General features: G+C 35.2%; 1 protein-coding gene across 2 annotated transcripts in view; it reads right to left on the bottom strand.

Moving 5' to 3' along the window:
• UBE3C (ubiquitin protein ligase E3C) overlaps nucleotides 1–15,410 on the bottom strand; it is an 80,904-nt gene that overhangs the window by 43,741 nt on the left and 21,753 nt on the right. For both annotated transcript variants that reach the window (XM_013185753.3, XM_048062325.2), the window contains exons 10-14: nucleotides 15,067–15,254; nucleotides 7,410–7,496; nucleotides 6,529–6,686; nucleotides 5,517–5,749; nucleotides 336–440 (exon numbers count right to left, since the gene is read on the bottom strand). In XM_013185753.3, the coding sequence (XP_013041207.2) occupies nucleotides 336–440; nucleotides 5,517–5,749; nucleotides 6,529–6,686; nucleotides 7,410–7,496; nucleotides 15,067–15,254 (771 nt within the window). The remainder of the gene's footprint in view (nucleotides 1–335; nucleotides 441–5,516; nucleotides 5,750–6,528; nucleotides 6,687–7,409; nucleotides 7,497–15,066; nucleotides 15,255–15,410) is intronic.

Raw genomic sequence — 15,410 nt, 5'->3', positions numbered from 1 at the left:
TATTTCTACTTTGAGAAACGCTTAAAATAACTGGAAAATAAAATGAATCATAATTACATTATTTTCTATTCTCCTTTGTTATAAATGGAGATTAATTACAATGATGCACTGTAGAGCAGGTTCTATTTCATGGAATAACAGCATGATTTAATGTAGAAGTTTCTTAACAGATTTGAGACTTCTGCATTCCATACAAATGCAGCACTAGTCCGTGTTTGAAACCACATGAAATCTGTGCAACTTCAATGCCACTGATATTGTTAGGAATCAAGAACTTCACCATTTAAACTTCAGCACCAGTAAGGCTATGTGAAAAAGAATTTTAATACACTTACCTTATCTGCTTTAATGTTTTCTTGCTCTGAGAGCCAGTGATTTGGTGGACAGAAATTTCGCCTTGTATCTCTAGCTTTCAACATTTTCACCAAGTTTGTGATGACCTAGGTGTAAGAAACACATACATTCAATATACATTTAATACTGTGAATGAAATTCTATAAATCAGAAACTAACTGAAAATCTTTCAGTAATGTATGAAATCAATACTTATTATTCAATACATTATAAGAGCTTGCTTTTATACTTAAATACTTTAGAATACCTTAGAAAGAGTAAGTAAATGTGCTTCACTAGTAAGTCATCCAAAAAACTGGCTCATTAAAGTCTCATTACAAATTTTAAGAGCTAGGACTTGGTAATCCTAGGACTACCCTTCAAAATTATATGCCATTTTAGGGAAGTTTAACATATCATTATCAACGTTAAATTCCATCTTTAGACAAAGTAACACCAAACTGGGTCATTTAACATTTTTTTTTCTTTGCTTAAATAGATTTTCGTTTCGGAAACTTAAACATGTGAATAAATGTATGTTTAGAGGAGACAGACATGCACCTATTCTTTACTACATCTCATTCCAAAGCATATTCTGAAAAATACGGCCGATTTATAAGTTTTCTTTGTCCACAAGGAAAAGGATTCTTGTATTTCTGTGCAACATTTTTCAAGGAAAATGATCCACAGAATGGAACTTCTGCTTACCATCTCAATACAATGAAGATCATATACCACAAAACAACAAAGGTCACAAACCACACCACACTAGACAAGTCTTATGGATCAACTAACAAACAACAGTAGGTAACCTTTAGACATATGAGGTATTTCTGCCTACAGTTATTAAACTTAAATAACGAGCCAGCAAAAGATTGCATAAAGTGCTCCTTAACGGCCAAACTACAAAAGTCAACATCAACTTCAGAAAGTACAGAAAGAGAGGGCAGAAGCCTTAAACTGGCAGTACAGCCTTACAGCAACAAGTTACATCTCTAAAGTACAGGAAAGATTGACTACTTCTAGTTACTGCATTAACATACTAAAGCATTTCTAGCTAGACGTGCCTCAGAGAAGTCATAACCATCTGCTGATTATGTCACCTCACTAGACGCCAAGGTGACTATCCCTGTGGAAAAACAAACGCTGATGGGTTTAACGGCAAGGCTCTACACTGTTGGCTCCTTCGTATTGTCAGTTTTTTCAAAGCTAGGTAGAAGATCATCTCATCTTGAAGGAGCTACCAATTTATCAAGTGAAACATCCCTTCACAGATCCTCTCTATTAGAACAGCTCCTAGAGTGACTAGCTCAGCTGTTTATACCATACAGATCTGTATTCAGCTAAACTCTACCCTAAGATTCTTAAGGGATCCAATGTGGCAGATTCATACTTAAAGATGCTCCTGAGAAGCACCTAGCCCAAGCCTACTAGAGAAGAGATTACGAAACGACCACTTCCAGAAATAACACAGTGAATATTCTTCTAGTGGTCAGCATAAGAAGCCTAAAAAGCACCTACAGTGTTAAAAATACACAGTGTGGCTGCTTGTAATTTTCATTTAATATGTACGTATATACTGTGTTATGTTTTAAGTAAAGCCCTTTAGGGTGTTAAAGTCAGTGTAAGCCCCTTTCGAACAGGAAGTATAAGCATTTACCGAACAGCCATCTACTGAAGAGGTTTAACAAATTTTTGCTTATTAGCATAGTATATTTTTGCCTATCAGCATAGTACGTGATGTTTACACCCCTGTACCACCCAACCACAAACACATTAGCTATTAAATTAATACCAAATTTAAAGTTAATTTATATTTAATTTAATTAATTTTGATTTAAATTAACACTAGTAAACCACTACGTTTAAGTCATATTTTATTCACAAGGAGCTCTAATGATGAAAGGTAATTGTCATTATTATAATCACACAGTCAGAAAATGTGTATAAGCTAATTTTCTATTGTTTTCTCATCTCCATAACAAAATTAAGCTACTGGGAAAGCGCTTATCATGGTCACTGGGGTGACTTTGCAATTTTAGTATTTTTCTTGGCAACCACCTCCAATCCAGAAAAAAAAAAAAAAACATAGAACTATCAAACTAACAACTACTCCATCACAAACACAACCGTCACACTTGGTTGCGTGCCTTCTCCCCAGAACTGGTTCAATACATATGCAAGACAGAATCAACTTAGTCCAACAGTAAATAAAACAAAATTAAGTGGGATCAATGTAACTTCAAGTCAACAGCCTTAAAGAAATTATCTCTGCTACGAAGAACAGCAATCTGTTTATCAACTTGGAACTAGAGCACTTGAAAACTGAAGAGAAGCAAAACCTACACAAAGCTCTTCTGAAGTAACCTTGCATAAAGACAGTCTTAACAGACAGGTGTCAAGAGTAACAGAGTTTAATGGCTTTCTGAAGGAATCTGTGTCTAGGTACTATACAAAAGACCTTTTAAGATCCAGTTAGTCTTGAATAAAAGAACACAGAAGAATGCTATTTAGAGAACTGTCTGATTACACAGGAATTTTCATCACCTTACCCTTATAAAATTCAGTGCAGGTGAGATGAGTCACTGAAACTCTGTGGTCCCATTACCACTATGCTTATGAAAAAAAAGAGGGGGGAATATCCGCATGAAGAGCATGCTAGTAAAGTGTTTTACACGCAGAGAAAGAATCCTTAACGAAGCTGAATCAAATTAGGTGAGATTGCTAGTGTTCTGAATACCCGTTTCTTCTGCAGAAGGAACTCCAATATAAACTCAGGATTTGTTTGCAAAATTTTAAAAGTGTGTATTTTACTGGAAGGAAAAGAACACTTCAATAAGTAACATTACGATGGTAATTTCTTTCAAATTACCAAATTTCTTTCAAATTACCCCAAGTGCAGTTAGCCCTCAAAATTGTAATTCAGGAAAAAATGACAACTTAATTTAATAGGATTAATACAAGATTCTGATGTAAATCTTCTTTGACAAAACCTGTTTTCATGTCCTCAGAAATTGAGTCCTTCTGAAGAATTTGTGACAGTTGACTACAAGTCATATTACACCAGCCATTCTGCTGAACACTCTTCACATGTAAATCCTACCATTTCAAAGACAGCCAAGCTGCAAGCAAACAGCATGTTACTGTCAGCAGTCACTGTTCTCAGCTTTGCCCTTACCTTGCAGCAGGAATGCATTTCATTAGACTCAGTGGCATGGAAAACATGCAAAACAAGTGTGAGAAATTAAAGCACGGATGATAGGGAAGGAATGCGTCTTTTTCCTCCGTAGGCATCTTGCAAAAGCTTTGGAAAGGACATGTCTCATATACTTGATGTAGTGTAAGAAAAAATATTTTCTACTTCAACACTTGAAATTTACGATGAACTATTCCAGTTTTGTTTTTATTATTTTTATTATTTTTTAGAAGATATTGCTGCCTGCTCCCTGGCAAGAAGCTACTCGGAAGTTGCCCTCCAGAGCAGAAGTCTTCTTGATGAAATGAACTTTAGTTGTATTGAACTTCTATATGAAACGATATGTTTTTGAAGAAGTAAACAAGGGAAAATTTATTAACTACATTTCTGGGTAGAACCAGAGCCTTCAAGATACTCTCAAGATTTACATTTATATTTCAGCTAACGAAAGACAATCCTGCCTCCTGAAAACAGTAGGACTACACCAAGTTCAGACAAATTTAATACCTGCCTGCCAAAGTAGGACAGAATACCTTGGGATTTTACAGCTTGCTGAACTAAAGGGCAATATGATCAAATTCACTGGAAATGTAAGAAGCTAACAAAAGGATTAAATAAGACAAACTAAGGAGAATAAATAGAGGATGGCATGTTATAAATTGAATACATAGAAACACCCCTATTATGCTGTTCTTCCCACAGAAATAGACATATTGGGGTTTTCACTTGTGACCTTTAAATTGAAAGTTTATTTGGCAATTTAAAGACAAGTAATTAAATTAAATCGTGCAAACATATATTAGATCAATCTGTGCAAATTACACATTCAGTGGTGCATTAGGACTGTATTCAATGCAATCAAAACATTATCAGTTACTCTCACTGCTATTAATGCTTATGCTCATAAGTGAAATGTGTTGTAAAATCAGACAGAATAGGCTGGATAGAGGCTATCTTAGACTTGTAGAATGAATAAGCATTCCTTAATTAGCCCATCAGGTTAAGTGCAAGCCTTAATGGGCCTTTCCTAAAGTCTAGCATGACATCTTTCTCCAAACATGGCCAAGAAGAAAGTTCCATTAGCAATATTAATACAAGCTTAGTTGATCATTTTCATTCAATTAACTTCTTTCAATTAAATAGATAGCTTGACAAAAGCAGTGATAAAAGACCTGAAGGGACAGCTGATGACTCGAACTGAACATTAGTGTGCGAGAGGTCGCCAGTATTAAACGGACTGTAAATCTACCATTCAATTTGGAAAATGCATTTCTTCTGCTCCCACTTCTTTAATGAGCAATTTTAGCTGACTAGATATGTTTGCTGCAGAATTTTCATGACAAGTCAAGCACTCCTTTTTTTCCAGCAACAGTTATATTAGGTCTTTTTCCTGCCAACATTTTCAGCTTCTCTTAACTCATGTCTTAGGATGCCACGGACAAACTAGCAGAAATACATTGGTAGATATCCAGAAATGATGTACATTAAGTTTCAATTTGCTAAGCCAAATTCAGTGTCTCCGTAGTATTCCAGCAAGCCCAAACGGACTACCACCACCATATTCTACTAGAACACCAACAAAACTAGTGCAGGCTAGTAACAATTTCATGAAGCCTCTAACATTGAAATACCAGAGTCATCATATGATTCAATTAGAATTGCACACCTATGTAGTATTTTATAAGCACATATTGAAGTATCTTGCTGAACAGGATTTGAAGTTTAAATGTATTCTACACAGTAACTTCTTTTTTAATAAACATATTGAACAGGAAAATTAAATTAAGACAAAAAATTAAGTAAAATTGTTACAGTTATCAGAATTACTCAAAGTTTAGCATATATGCTCAAGATCAACCTCCCCAAATCCACATTCCTGATAACAACTGTAATAATAGTATAATCAGGAAAACTAAACTGTACCCAGTCTCATATATGCAGTGTAAGTCTGAAAATTTTAATGTTTTGAAAAGTCAACACAACTTACCTTGAATAACTGAATCCACCTTTTTTGTTCTGTCTGTATACATTGCTGCATTTCTGTATTTTTTGTTACTCCAACACTTCTAAATGCTGCAATATATTCCTCGCGAACTTCTGGTTTTGTTTCTGGATAAGCCAACTTTATGATTCCTAAGCACGCATCTCGAAGGCAGCGTGATAATATTACAAGCTCTTCTAGTGTAAAAGGCATCATTGATGATTGTCTTTGACCTACAACTACATAAAGCACAAGTTTAAGTCTCTTTCAATAACCATTTCTTAATTTTGTTACCAAAAAAACACTGATTTCACTGGAACTCTAATATTCACACAAAATCTAAAGCAGAGAAAAAACATCACACAGAGAACAAGTACACATCTGTAAAGGCAATCAAGCCTTGTAACCGTTTACAGACAGTGATTTTTTTTACAATATTTTCATATTCTCTTCTGTGACGCCTGCTATGTTAAGCGTTGGAATTAGTCTACACATTCAGTCCACAAGATCTTCATTCTTCACTATCTCATTAAAAATTATCATGATTAAGAACTTCCATATCAGATCCTGTAAAGCTATGGTTCCCATGGTGCAGACCATTTTTTCACTGTTCTTCCCTAAATGCAATCATCATGAAAGAACCAGATGACAGCTGAGTGCTCAGGGGACTATCAGCAAGTCAGCCCAGAAAAGCCTTCCCCACAGATGTCAGCAAATCACTGCCCAGGGAACCCTAAAGCTGTAAATTCCAGATGCTAAGCAGTACCCAGCAAATTGATATGGCAGCAGCACATTTGTTCTAGAATTGCCACGTTACCAGTACATGGTGAATCTCCATCTTGTATGAAAAGCAGAAGGGGACTAACAGCCTCGCTTCTTAGCAGAGGATCACCCAGAACAAACTGAATTGCATGGATTTAGTTCTCCAAGTCTGATAGTTCCTCATTTTAAGTAGCTTTACACAAAAAAAAAAAACGTTTCACAAAGCATTGCTATATAGTATGCTTGAAACTCTTACCTTCTATAGGATCACCAAAGAATTCGTTATCGTGAATAGAAATAAGTGAATGACTAAATAAAGAACTAAAAAGGTAGAAGAGAGGGATAATTCGACTAGAGTCTTCTAAAGACATTGGAGAGCCTCTTGAAATCACTTGAAGGAGTGGCACCATAGACCTTAAAATATAAAATGCAGAATTAAGAGACTGTTAATTAAATACTCAAACATATATATTAGCTTCAGCATTCTAGTAAAAATACCCAGTAGCAGTTCCTAAAACAAAATAAGGGCTGCTGTCTCAGTTTAATAATTACTATGGACCATTTCTGCAAAATAAGGTTACTCCTTTTAAGTTCTTGTCACTACAGTATTTCAGTGTCTTGAAATACACCAAGTTCGGCGTTAACATAGACTGCAGATACTTTCTGGTTTAGAATAGAAACAAAGCAAAACCAGGTTAAGTAACCTGCATCTTCACACAGAACAAATCTGTAGGTTCAATGCCTCACCTCACGGGAACATGCTTCTGCCACCATCACTTTCTGGACTAGTTAAGTATATGTGATAAAACTGACATACTTGGGAAGAAGTACTTGGGAGTTAAGCATTTATTATACTGATGCTACTAAGCACTCCAAAATCTACAAAATATCTGTCTTATTTTATATCGAGATTTATTTACCTATAATTTTTTACAACGGTCCAATTCCTAAGATTTTGCTTAGTTTTACAAAATCATAGAACCACCGAGGTCAACGAAGTAGGAGCTAAGTAAACATTACAGCTTTGTTTTCCATCACTTTGCACGAGTGCCATCACACCACAAGTCGTTTCATTCTCTTTCTACTATATACTCTGTTTTAACAAACACTCAGTTTCAGAAGTGGTATCATACATACCCTGTAATCATTCGTGTAGTCATTGAAGATATCAAATACCAAAGATGCCTCAGGAATCTGGCATTAAAGGCTAAACTATAAAGAAGCCTGAAAGAGGAAGTTCAAATAAATCTTATCTGCCAAAATGTATTCACAAAACACAATACTTCTATATAAGAACTTTTCTGTCAAGCATTTCTCAAACATTAACAACTCAATTTTTTTTAAGATGGGGTTCTTACTCAAATCAAATCTGACGAAAGCCCCAAAGCTGAAAAACAAGCATATAATCCTTGTACCTAACACACAGTTTTCATTAACTCAGCAACAAACCACATGATACAGACCCAAATTTGCAGTGTACCACAGAATTAAACACGCATTAAATAAATGTGATATACCACTTATTTTTCTGGGAATTTTTGAAATTCTGCTATGGAAAACTACATTAACCAGTAAAGAGGTCACTTCTGTGGTTCATCTGACATTAATATGCACAGAAAACTTGCTAAAAGTAGATTAAAACACCTTAAAATTGATACTAGAAGCAACTATACAATTAACTATGTAAAAATAAATGTACATGTTCACAAATCAGTTCATACAGGACTGACTTTAACCATCCTATTTCAGACATGATTTGGGATGAAAAAACTTTTTATAGAAATGGGAAATAAAGAGCTTCCTAGAATTAAAATATCTGCTTTATTCCCTGTCGATAACTGATAAACATCATTTAAAACATTTACTGTATTCTAGAAAACCAAACAGGACTTGACCTATTAAGCTATAATTTCCCTGATATTGAAGAACTATATTCAGTTATCTATCCTAAGTGCTACTTTCCAAGGTCTCCTAATCACTATTAGACTAAATAGATACTCAGGTCCACCCTGTCTCTCAGAGGTCAATAGCTCCGTAATATCAAAATTTCTAGTGACCTGGCACACAGGAGGTAGAAGGCTGGGAAATGGGAGCAGGGAGGATGGACAAGAAGGGTTGTCTGAGAAAACATGATTTATTACAGACCACATGGATAAATTAACTATCACCAGATGGCAAAAGGGAAGGATTTTTCATTAAAATTCACATTTCATTATGGAAAAAGGTAAAATACTCAGCAAACACTTAAACATTTGAAAACTGTTTAAGCAACAATTCATTAAAGACATTAAAACAAAAAACCCTACACACCCACACACAAATATTGCATAGTGTCATATGCCTCTGGGTCCTCACTTACTGGCCATTTAAGCCCTGTGGGCTCTTTTTGCTGCCTTCTCTAAAGTACAGCCTCTCTCATGCATCCACACAGCTACTCCCTTCTTCAGGCTCTCATTCCATATGCATCCACCAAGCCAGTTGTGCTAGCATAAAGGAGCACTGGTAAAAGGCAGAACTCTTCACCCAAACGAAAGGTACAGGGAGTCTAACAGAACAGGAGCATGCAGAAGAAGGAAAAATGAAAGACAAGGAACAAGCTTTGCAGTGCATTTTTGCTGACCTATCACTCCTCGTTTCAAAACTTTCTGATTTTTATTCCTTGCATGTAATACATAGAACAATACCTTTAAAGGGAATTGGGAGCCTCACATGCTACAGAAGTTGCATGCCAATGAACGCCACTAAACTTGAGTCTAATTTTAAACAACTGCAGCTAACATTAATTTTACAATAAAACACTACCTTTAATTAAGTCATACTTTAAGTATGCGGAATTTAAAAAAAAATCAACTGAATTTGACCAGTGAGAATTTAACTTCCTTCTAGATTCACATTATTTTGACATTTGGGTAGAAATTGTGCATTATCATGTACGGAAGGGCTGGTTATATCAAGATAATTTGGAAAAGAACAGATTTATATCCTAATGTTTAAATATCTGAATAGCAGCTTAGATATCTTGGTTTCTAAGATGAAAAATTTCTTCACTGACCTTCAGTTTTCAGCCTCATATTTGAAATAAAAAGTAATTTGGCACAGTGCCGTTAAGTCTCAGGGGGCTTCCAAGTAAAAACTTGTTAATTTTATAATCATCCCTGGAAATTATGTAATAGCTTTAGCAGAAATGAACAAACATTATGGACACTGAACCTATAATAATGTAATTCATTTTTTCATTCTAGCAATATTCAGCAATAACGAAGGGAAAAAAGGACAAACCTTAAGAGCTTATAATAATAACCTTTGACTAAGTTTTACCCATTTTTATTCTGTACTGGTGATTCAGGCAGCCAACTGTAGCAGCTGCTACATTTCATGGCGCGATTCCAGAAATACTGACTGCATTCAACTTCCCTGTTTCCCTTCCCTGAATATCAGGTTAAATACACCATGCAAAGATGGTAGGTTGTATGAGAACATCTTCTATTTAGTCAGCACAAAATACCTAAGAAACATGAAGCAGATGAATTCATCAATTCTAAAGTTTCCATACTGTTACCAGAAAATAAACGTGAAACTGCAAACTATTAAAAAAAACATTAAAAAAAATCATAACAATCACCTGAAATATTATCCACTGTCAAAGGACTGACAGCAAGAGCAATCTCCTACCTTCCTGCCCCAAGCATAGAAATTGGCTTTCAAAGTCAAAGGTAACAATTGTATGAAACTAAATAAACAAACAGTGCAAGGATGGCCCTGAGAAGTCATATCTTTGCAAAGGTTGGAGAAATCCCAGCTGTGCTTTAGAAAGTTTCAATATTTTTTAAATCAGGTGAAAAAAATTAATCCACAAATTTTAGAGATCAACTGAACTTAAAGTAAAGCTTGAGTGTCCATGCAATCTTGATCACTTTTTTCTTTAAAAGAACAAAAAAAATACTATCACTAGAAATGAAAAAATATAAATTATTTCTCTTTTTATTTACATTTTTATACTCTTAACTCAGGGGTTCATTTTCACTAATTTGTGCTATCCTAAAAACAAACCAAGCAGCTAAAGTTTAAATCCTGAGTTTTTACTCCTCCCATCTTCTTGTTCTGCATTTTCTTGAAAATCCTGCTTATCACTGTAGTTTGGAAGAATAATAATTTTTCAACTGAAAAAAAAAAAGGATAAGTTCTTCTCATGGAAGTGGAGAAATGAACATTATCAGCTCAGGCTATGAGACAGTTAAATTCACTGCAGAGATTTCTGTTAGATATCTGCTTTGAACATACTAAATTAAATTACATGCTCCCAAAAGTATAAACGGCCATTTACTTAGAACCTTGTTTCTCTCCATAGGTATCTGTTCACAAAGGCCACATGATTTATGTGTACTTGCCAGAAAGGTATTTTGGGCACCTCTGGTTTTAAAAAAAAAGTGTCAAATTCCTCCTGTGCAATGGGACAGATTAAATGACCCATTAAGCTTAATTTAGCTGAGACACCACTACAAGTTAATTAGTTAAAGGCAAGATTTCAGTGGAGGCCATAAATTGGGCCCAGTTTCCCACTGAGACCATTTAAGTTAATGAAGAGGATACAACAGATCGCGAGGAGCTCGGGGGGCTGATAAAGGTCACTGTTGCAGGGGCAGGGGCTTTTGACACCTCGGGCTGCAAGGTGTCGCAGGTGAGGGACTGCATGCACAGCCACCCTTCGGTGAGCTGCACCTACAACGCTCTGCAAGCTGTTTTATGCCTCTCTGTGTCAGGCCAAGAACACAGAAGAAAGCTTAGAAAATGTAAAAGCTTCATATGCAATGATTATAGTTTAAGAAAAACGCAAGCGTAAGAAAATTCCCTACAGAATTACTGCAATAGCCTTATAAACAGCCCAAGTATCTTCAGCACGCACACATGAAGACAGGCTGCTCGTGTTACACTAGAATGGCAGTTTGCTAAATAATTGTCAACCACAGGTTAGACCACAGGTTAAGATTAGCAGTGTTACGTAAATTAAACCGTGTTAATGTACAGTCACTATTAAACAGCTAAACTAAGATTAACGATCACCGTGGGCCACCAAGCAGATGGCCGATAACCACCAAGTGCCAATGAAGCACAGTTCACGTTGCTGTTTAATATTAAGCCCTACTGATGACCTGAAGTCTATGGGATTAAATTATCCTCCCTAAATATTTTGCAGAATCAGAATTTACTAGTTATTTAAAAGGATAGCTTTGATGAATGATAGTCTTGCAAATCTCTTCAAAATGGTAATGAGAGCTGTACTCTAAAATTCAAGAGTTTTTAAGAAAATACTTTATTCAATAATATGTATCAGCTTTAAGCTTTATAGAGATGAAAGCCCTGCCCCTCTGAAGAGGAGTACAGTTCCCAGTGACTACATTACAAACACAATTTTATCCTACACCTCCAATCTGGCTTCCTGAACAGCAGCTGCTGCTTGGTTTTTCTAGCTTTGTGGCCTTATTTTTTTATTGAGCTCGCTTGCTTCTTTCCAGAACACATTCAGAATTTACTGATAATCTCCTAAGGAGGAGTAACTCAAAGCAATGCTTTTCTCATGATCCACCTTTGTTGATGCATATCAACTTAAAAATGCTAAATTTAAAGTTTTTAGTAACACTATTTTAATACACCACTAGCTTATGGAAAAAAATAATAATTTCAGTCTAAAATAAATATTGTACTTATCATCAGTCCCACTGGAACAGGTATAAAGGTAGCAGGTTAAACACAAAACTTGCTAACTCTTGTAAGTTTGAACACACTCTTGCATCTACATATCATTCAGAAGGAAAACAAGAGCAATAAATACTATTTATTTTTGAGGTGGCTGTAGTATAAATTTCAGTTCAGTTTGGTGACACTTTTTCACAAAAAAAAAAAAGAGGAGTAAAGCCACAGACAAAAATGCTTAGATGAGGCTCACGAGACACCTGCATAGAGAATACACTGAAAAAGACAAAAAAGCACTGTTTAAAGAAGTCTTAAACTACAGGGCACAGAGCACAGCACAGACGAAACACCACCAAAAAAAGAAAAACCAACAGACAGAAAAGCTTTATTTACCATTTCTACAAGATAAACCAAACAGAATGCTCAGAGTTACTGAAAAACCTAAGATCAAGGAACTATTTTGCCTTACCTAAAGCAACATAACTAACACAACCCGTTACCATTTAGGCAAAGAATACCAAAAGAGCAGAGTAGATGTTCTCTGATAAACTCAAAACACAGGATAATTTCAGAGTGGGGAGGAAGAAAGGACTACAGTCCGACACGAACACACACACCCACAGTCTCCAGAGTAAGGAACTTTAGAGACTTGCTGTTTCTATTCAAACTATACTGTACTCTTGGATATCTTGTGTCTGTCTTGGTGTCTGTTCTAAAACCCAAGAAACTACTGAGCTACTGCAGTGACACCGATGTTCCTGACAGCAATTAACATCAGCATCATCCCACAAATCGCCCAGATGTACTGAGGAGCCACAAAAAGAAAAAGCATTCACCCTTAATGGGGAAACTCTGAGTTTCTCATCTTTTTTTCAAGGTAAAAATTCTCAAAACTACTAAAAAAAAGATTTGTTGGTTGTTTCTTCCCTTCCAAAGTCTGTCAACCTTAGCACCATTTTCTTTTCAGTTACTGAGAAGTTATTTTCAGTGATTATTCTTTTTATTTAGCATTTCACTTCACAAATTTGCAGTCTTTATATTTTTTTAATTACCAGCTTTTTATTAAAGATGTAAATGCTGCTAAGGAAACAAAGCTTTTGTAACAACCTTTTCTCTCTTTTAAATCATTTGACCCAGTATGTTTTAAAACAGAAAGTAAGAATTTGAATTTTTGAGCTCTTAGAATACTTAGAATACAGTAACTTTAAATAAATCATTTTGCTTAACTAAACATTCCTACATGGTTTTATTAGACAGATATACTTTATTCTGAATATTGTCATTTAAAAGTTAATCTCAAAAAAAGGTGAAGGATCTTTCAAAACACTATCACTAAATTGGACAAAATCATTTGGGCAATAAAAAATTAATCAGGAAAAAAAAGCGTGGAAATCAATGAAGAAAAGCCTTTTAATTGTCTTTTGAAATGGCAGTGTTTATTACCTTTACAAGAAGCATCATCAAATACCCTTTGAAAAACACTGAAAAACATTTAGAATAGCTACTTGGAAAATTCCACCAGGTCTAAAAACGCACTGAACAGGACAAAAGTTTGAAAGATTGACATCTACTGACATGGTTATGCCTGACAAAACCAACATCTGTGATTGGCTTGGAAGTCAGAACTATTAAATAAATGTCTACTTTAATTTACCAAATATTTGTATGGATTAATTTAATTTTTACCACGAAAATAATTCCATTGGTATTACTGATAAAAATTTCCATATTTCTTAGTTACTTGCAAAATTGGTAAATTCAACTATTTTGGAGCTACTCAAAAGCTATAATGGAAAGCAGTTTACATATTTTAAGATGTTGACTAGAGTTTCCATAATTTCTGAGTTTATCCAGCGTGTAACTAGCTTGTTATGTCAAATAATTGTAAAGACCTAATATGGCTTTTCAGAGGAAATAGATGCCATACTCATACAAGTAAAGTTCTGGGTGACTTCTTTATTCATTGAGGATCCTTTCCACACAGTTGACCAGCAAACCTCGAGTCAAAGCAGCAATGCATTTAAACGCAGTTAATTACTATCCAAGGCAATGTACTACTTGCAACAATAAAGCGGCCATACTAATTCAACTACTGCTATGATCTTCAGGTCTCACATCCTGCTCTAACGCAATTAGTCTACAAAGAACTAATTACCCTAATCGAGCAATCACAGTTTCACTGACATCTTACTTCCTCTAACAGCTATAAACACCACTGGGCGAAGATAGCACCAAATTACTTTTCTGTATCACTGTTTACAATGCAGTTTGAATTGATTATGTTTACAACATTCCCTAAATACTTAGTTTACTACCAGCAACTACATACTTACTCAGAACTACTTGTACCACAATAGTTTTAATACTCATGGGTCTTTGATGATAAAAGGGTCAAAAATCTTCCACTGTTAGTGACAGCTGCGTTTTGTAGTCTTTGTAAAAGAACAAGCTGTTTAGTTCCACTTCAGGTTCCAGAGTCCTTCCCAACAACAAGGATTTTCAATAGGTAGAAATTGTTTTAATTTGTAGCAAGGGACATGCTGGTTATATATTGAAGGGGGTAGAGAATAAAGCAGTTTTCGTGCTCAGCTAGCTAGACTGGACTGTGTAATCCATATCACTGAAAGTTTTAAAACAAGCTAGACAAACTTCTGCTAGACTGACACTTAACACTGCCTCTGCGCAAGAAGATGGAAAAACTACTGCTCAAGAATCTTTCCAATCCTATTTGAGTGTGATTTTCTGACCACAAACACTATCTATTCAGTAGTATTTCATCATCGTGTTGGGGACTAACTTATTTGCAACTCGGCAAGCAAACCAAGGGTTTACGTTTTTGGATTCAGTGATCAGTCCATAAGGAATACAATGAACAGGAAGAAAAATAAATCAAGAGTGATTCCAGGAATGAATTCACTCTTTGGTTTGTCTGGAATTCTTATCTAAATTCTGAAATTCTTCTTTATTTCAGCTGATCATGAAAGAACTCAGAAAAAAAATACAGTGATTTAAATGATACAGTCATTTAAATGAGTCAAGTTTATCCAGTACAAACAATTTTACATCTGTACTACAGTTCAACATCATTATTATTTATACTTGCCTGACTTTTGGCACCATCATCCGGTGTTGTACCATTAGCGTATGGCAGATTGATGCCATCAAGGTAAAGACCTCTTCACTAGCTGAATCTCTCCAAACCATATTCAACAGGGTGTTTGTCTGCTGCTTTGTGTCTAATTTCTTTAGACATTCCTCAGTTATGTACTGGATTGATATTCTCCCATCACCCTACAAACATATCAGAGAAAAATGTGAAGTATTTTTAAAGATAAAGTATCCCCCTTTAAAATATGTACTTCAGAAATTTGCTAGAACATGAAGATTTATTGTATGATAATACAACATGAGCATATCTGTATATCCTAGTAGCATTCTTGAACGTAT

Source organism: Anser cygnoides, chromosome 2, assembly GCF_040182565.1.
Source record: "Anser cygnoides isolate HZ-2024a breed goose chromosome 2, Taihu_goose_T2T_genome, whole genome shotgun sequence".
Classification (NCBI taxonomy): domain Eukaryota; kingdom Metazoa; phylum Chordata; class Aves; order Anseriformes; family Anatidae; genus Anser; species Anser cygnoides.
Note: the sequence above shows the minus strand (reverse complement) of the source record. Positions and strands in the feature narration are given on the sequence as shown.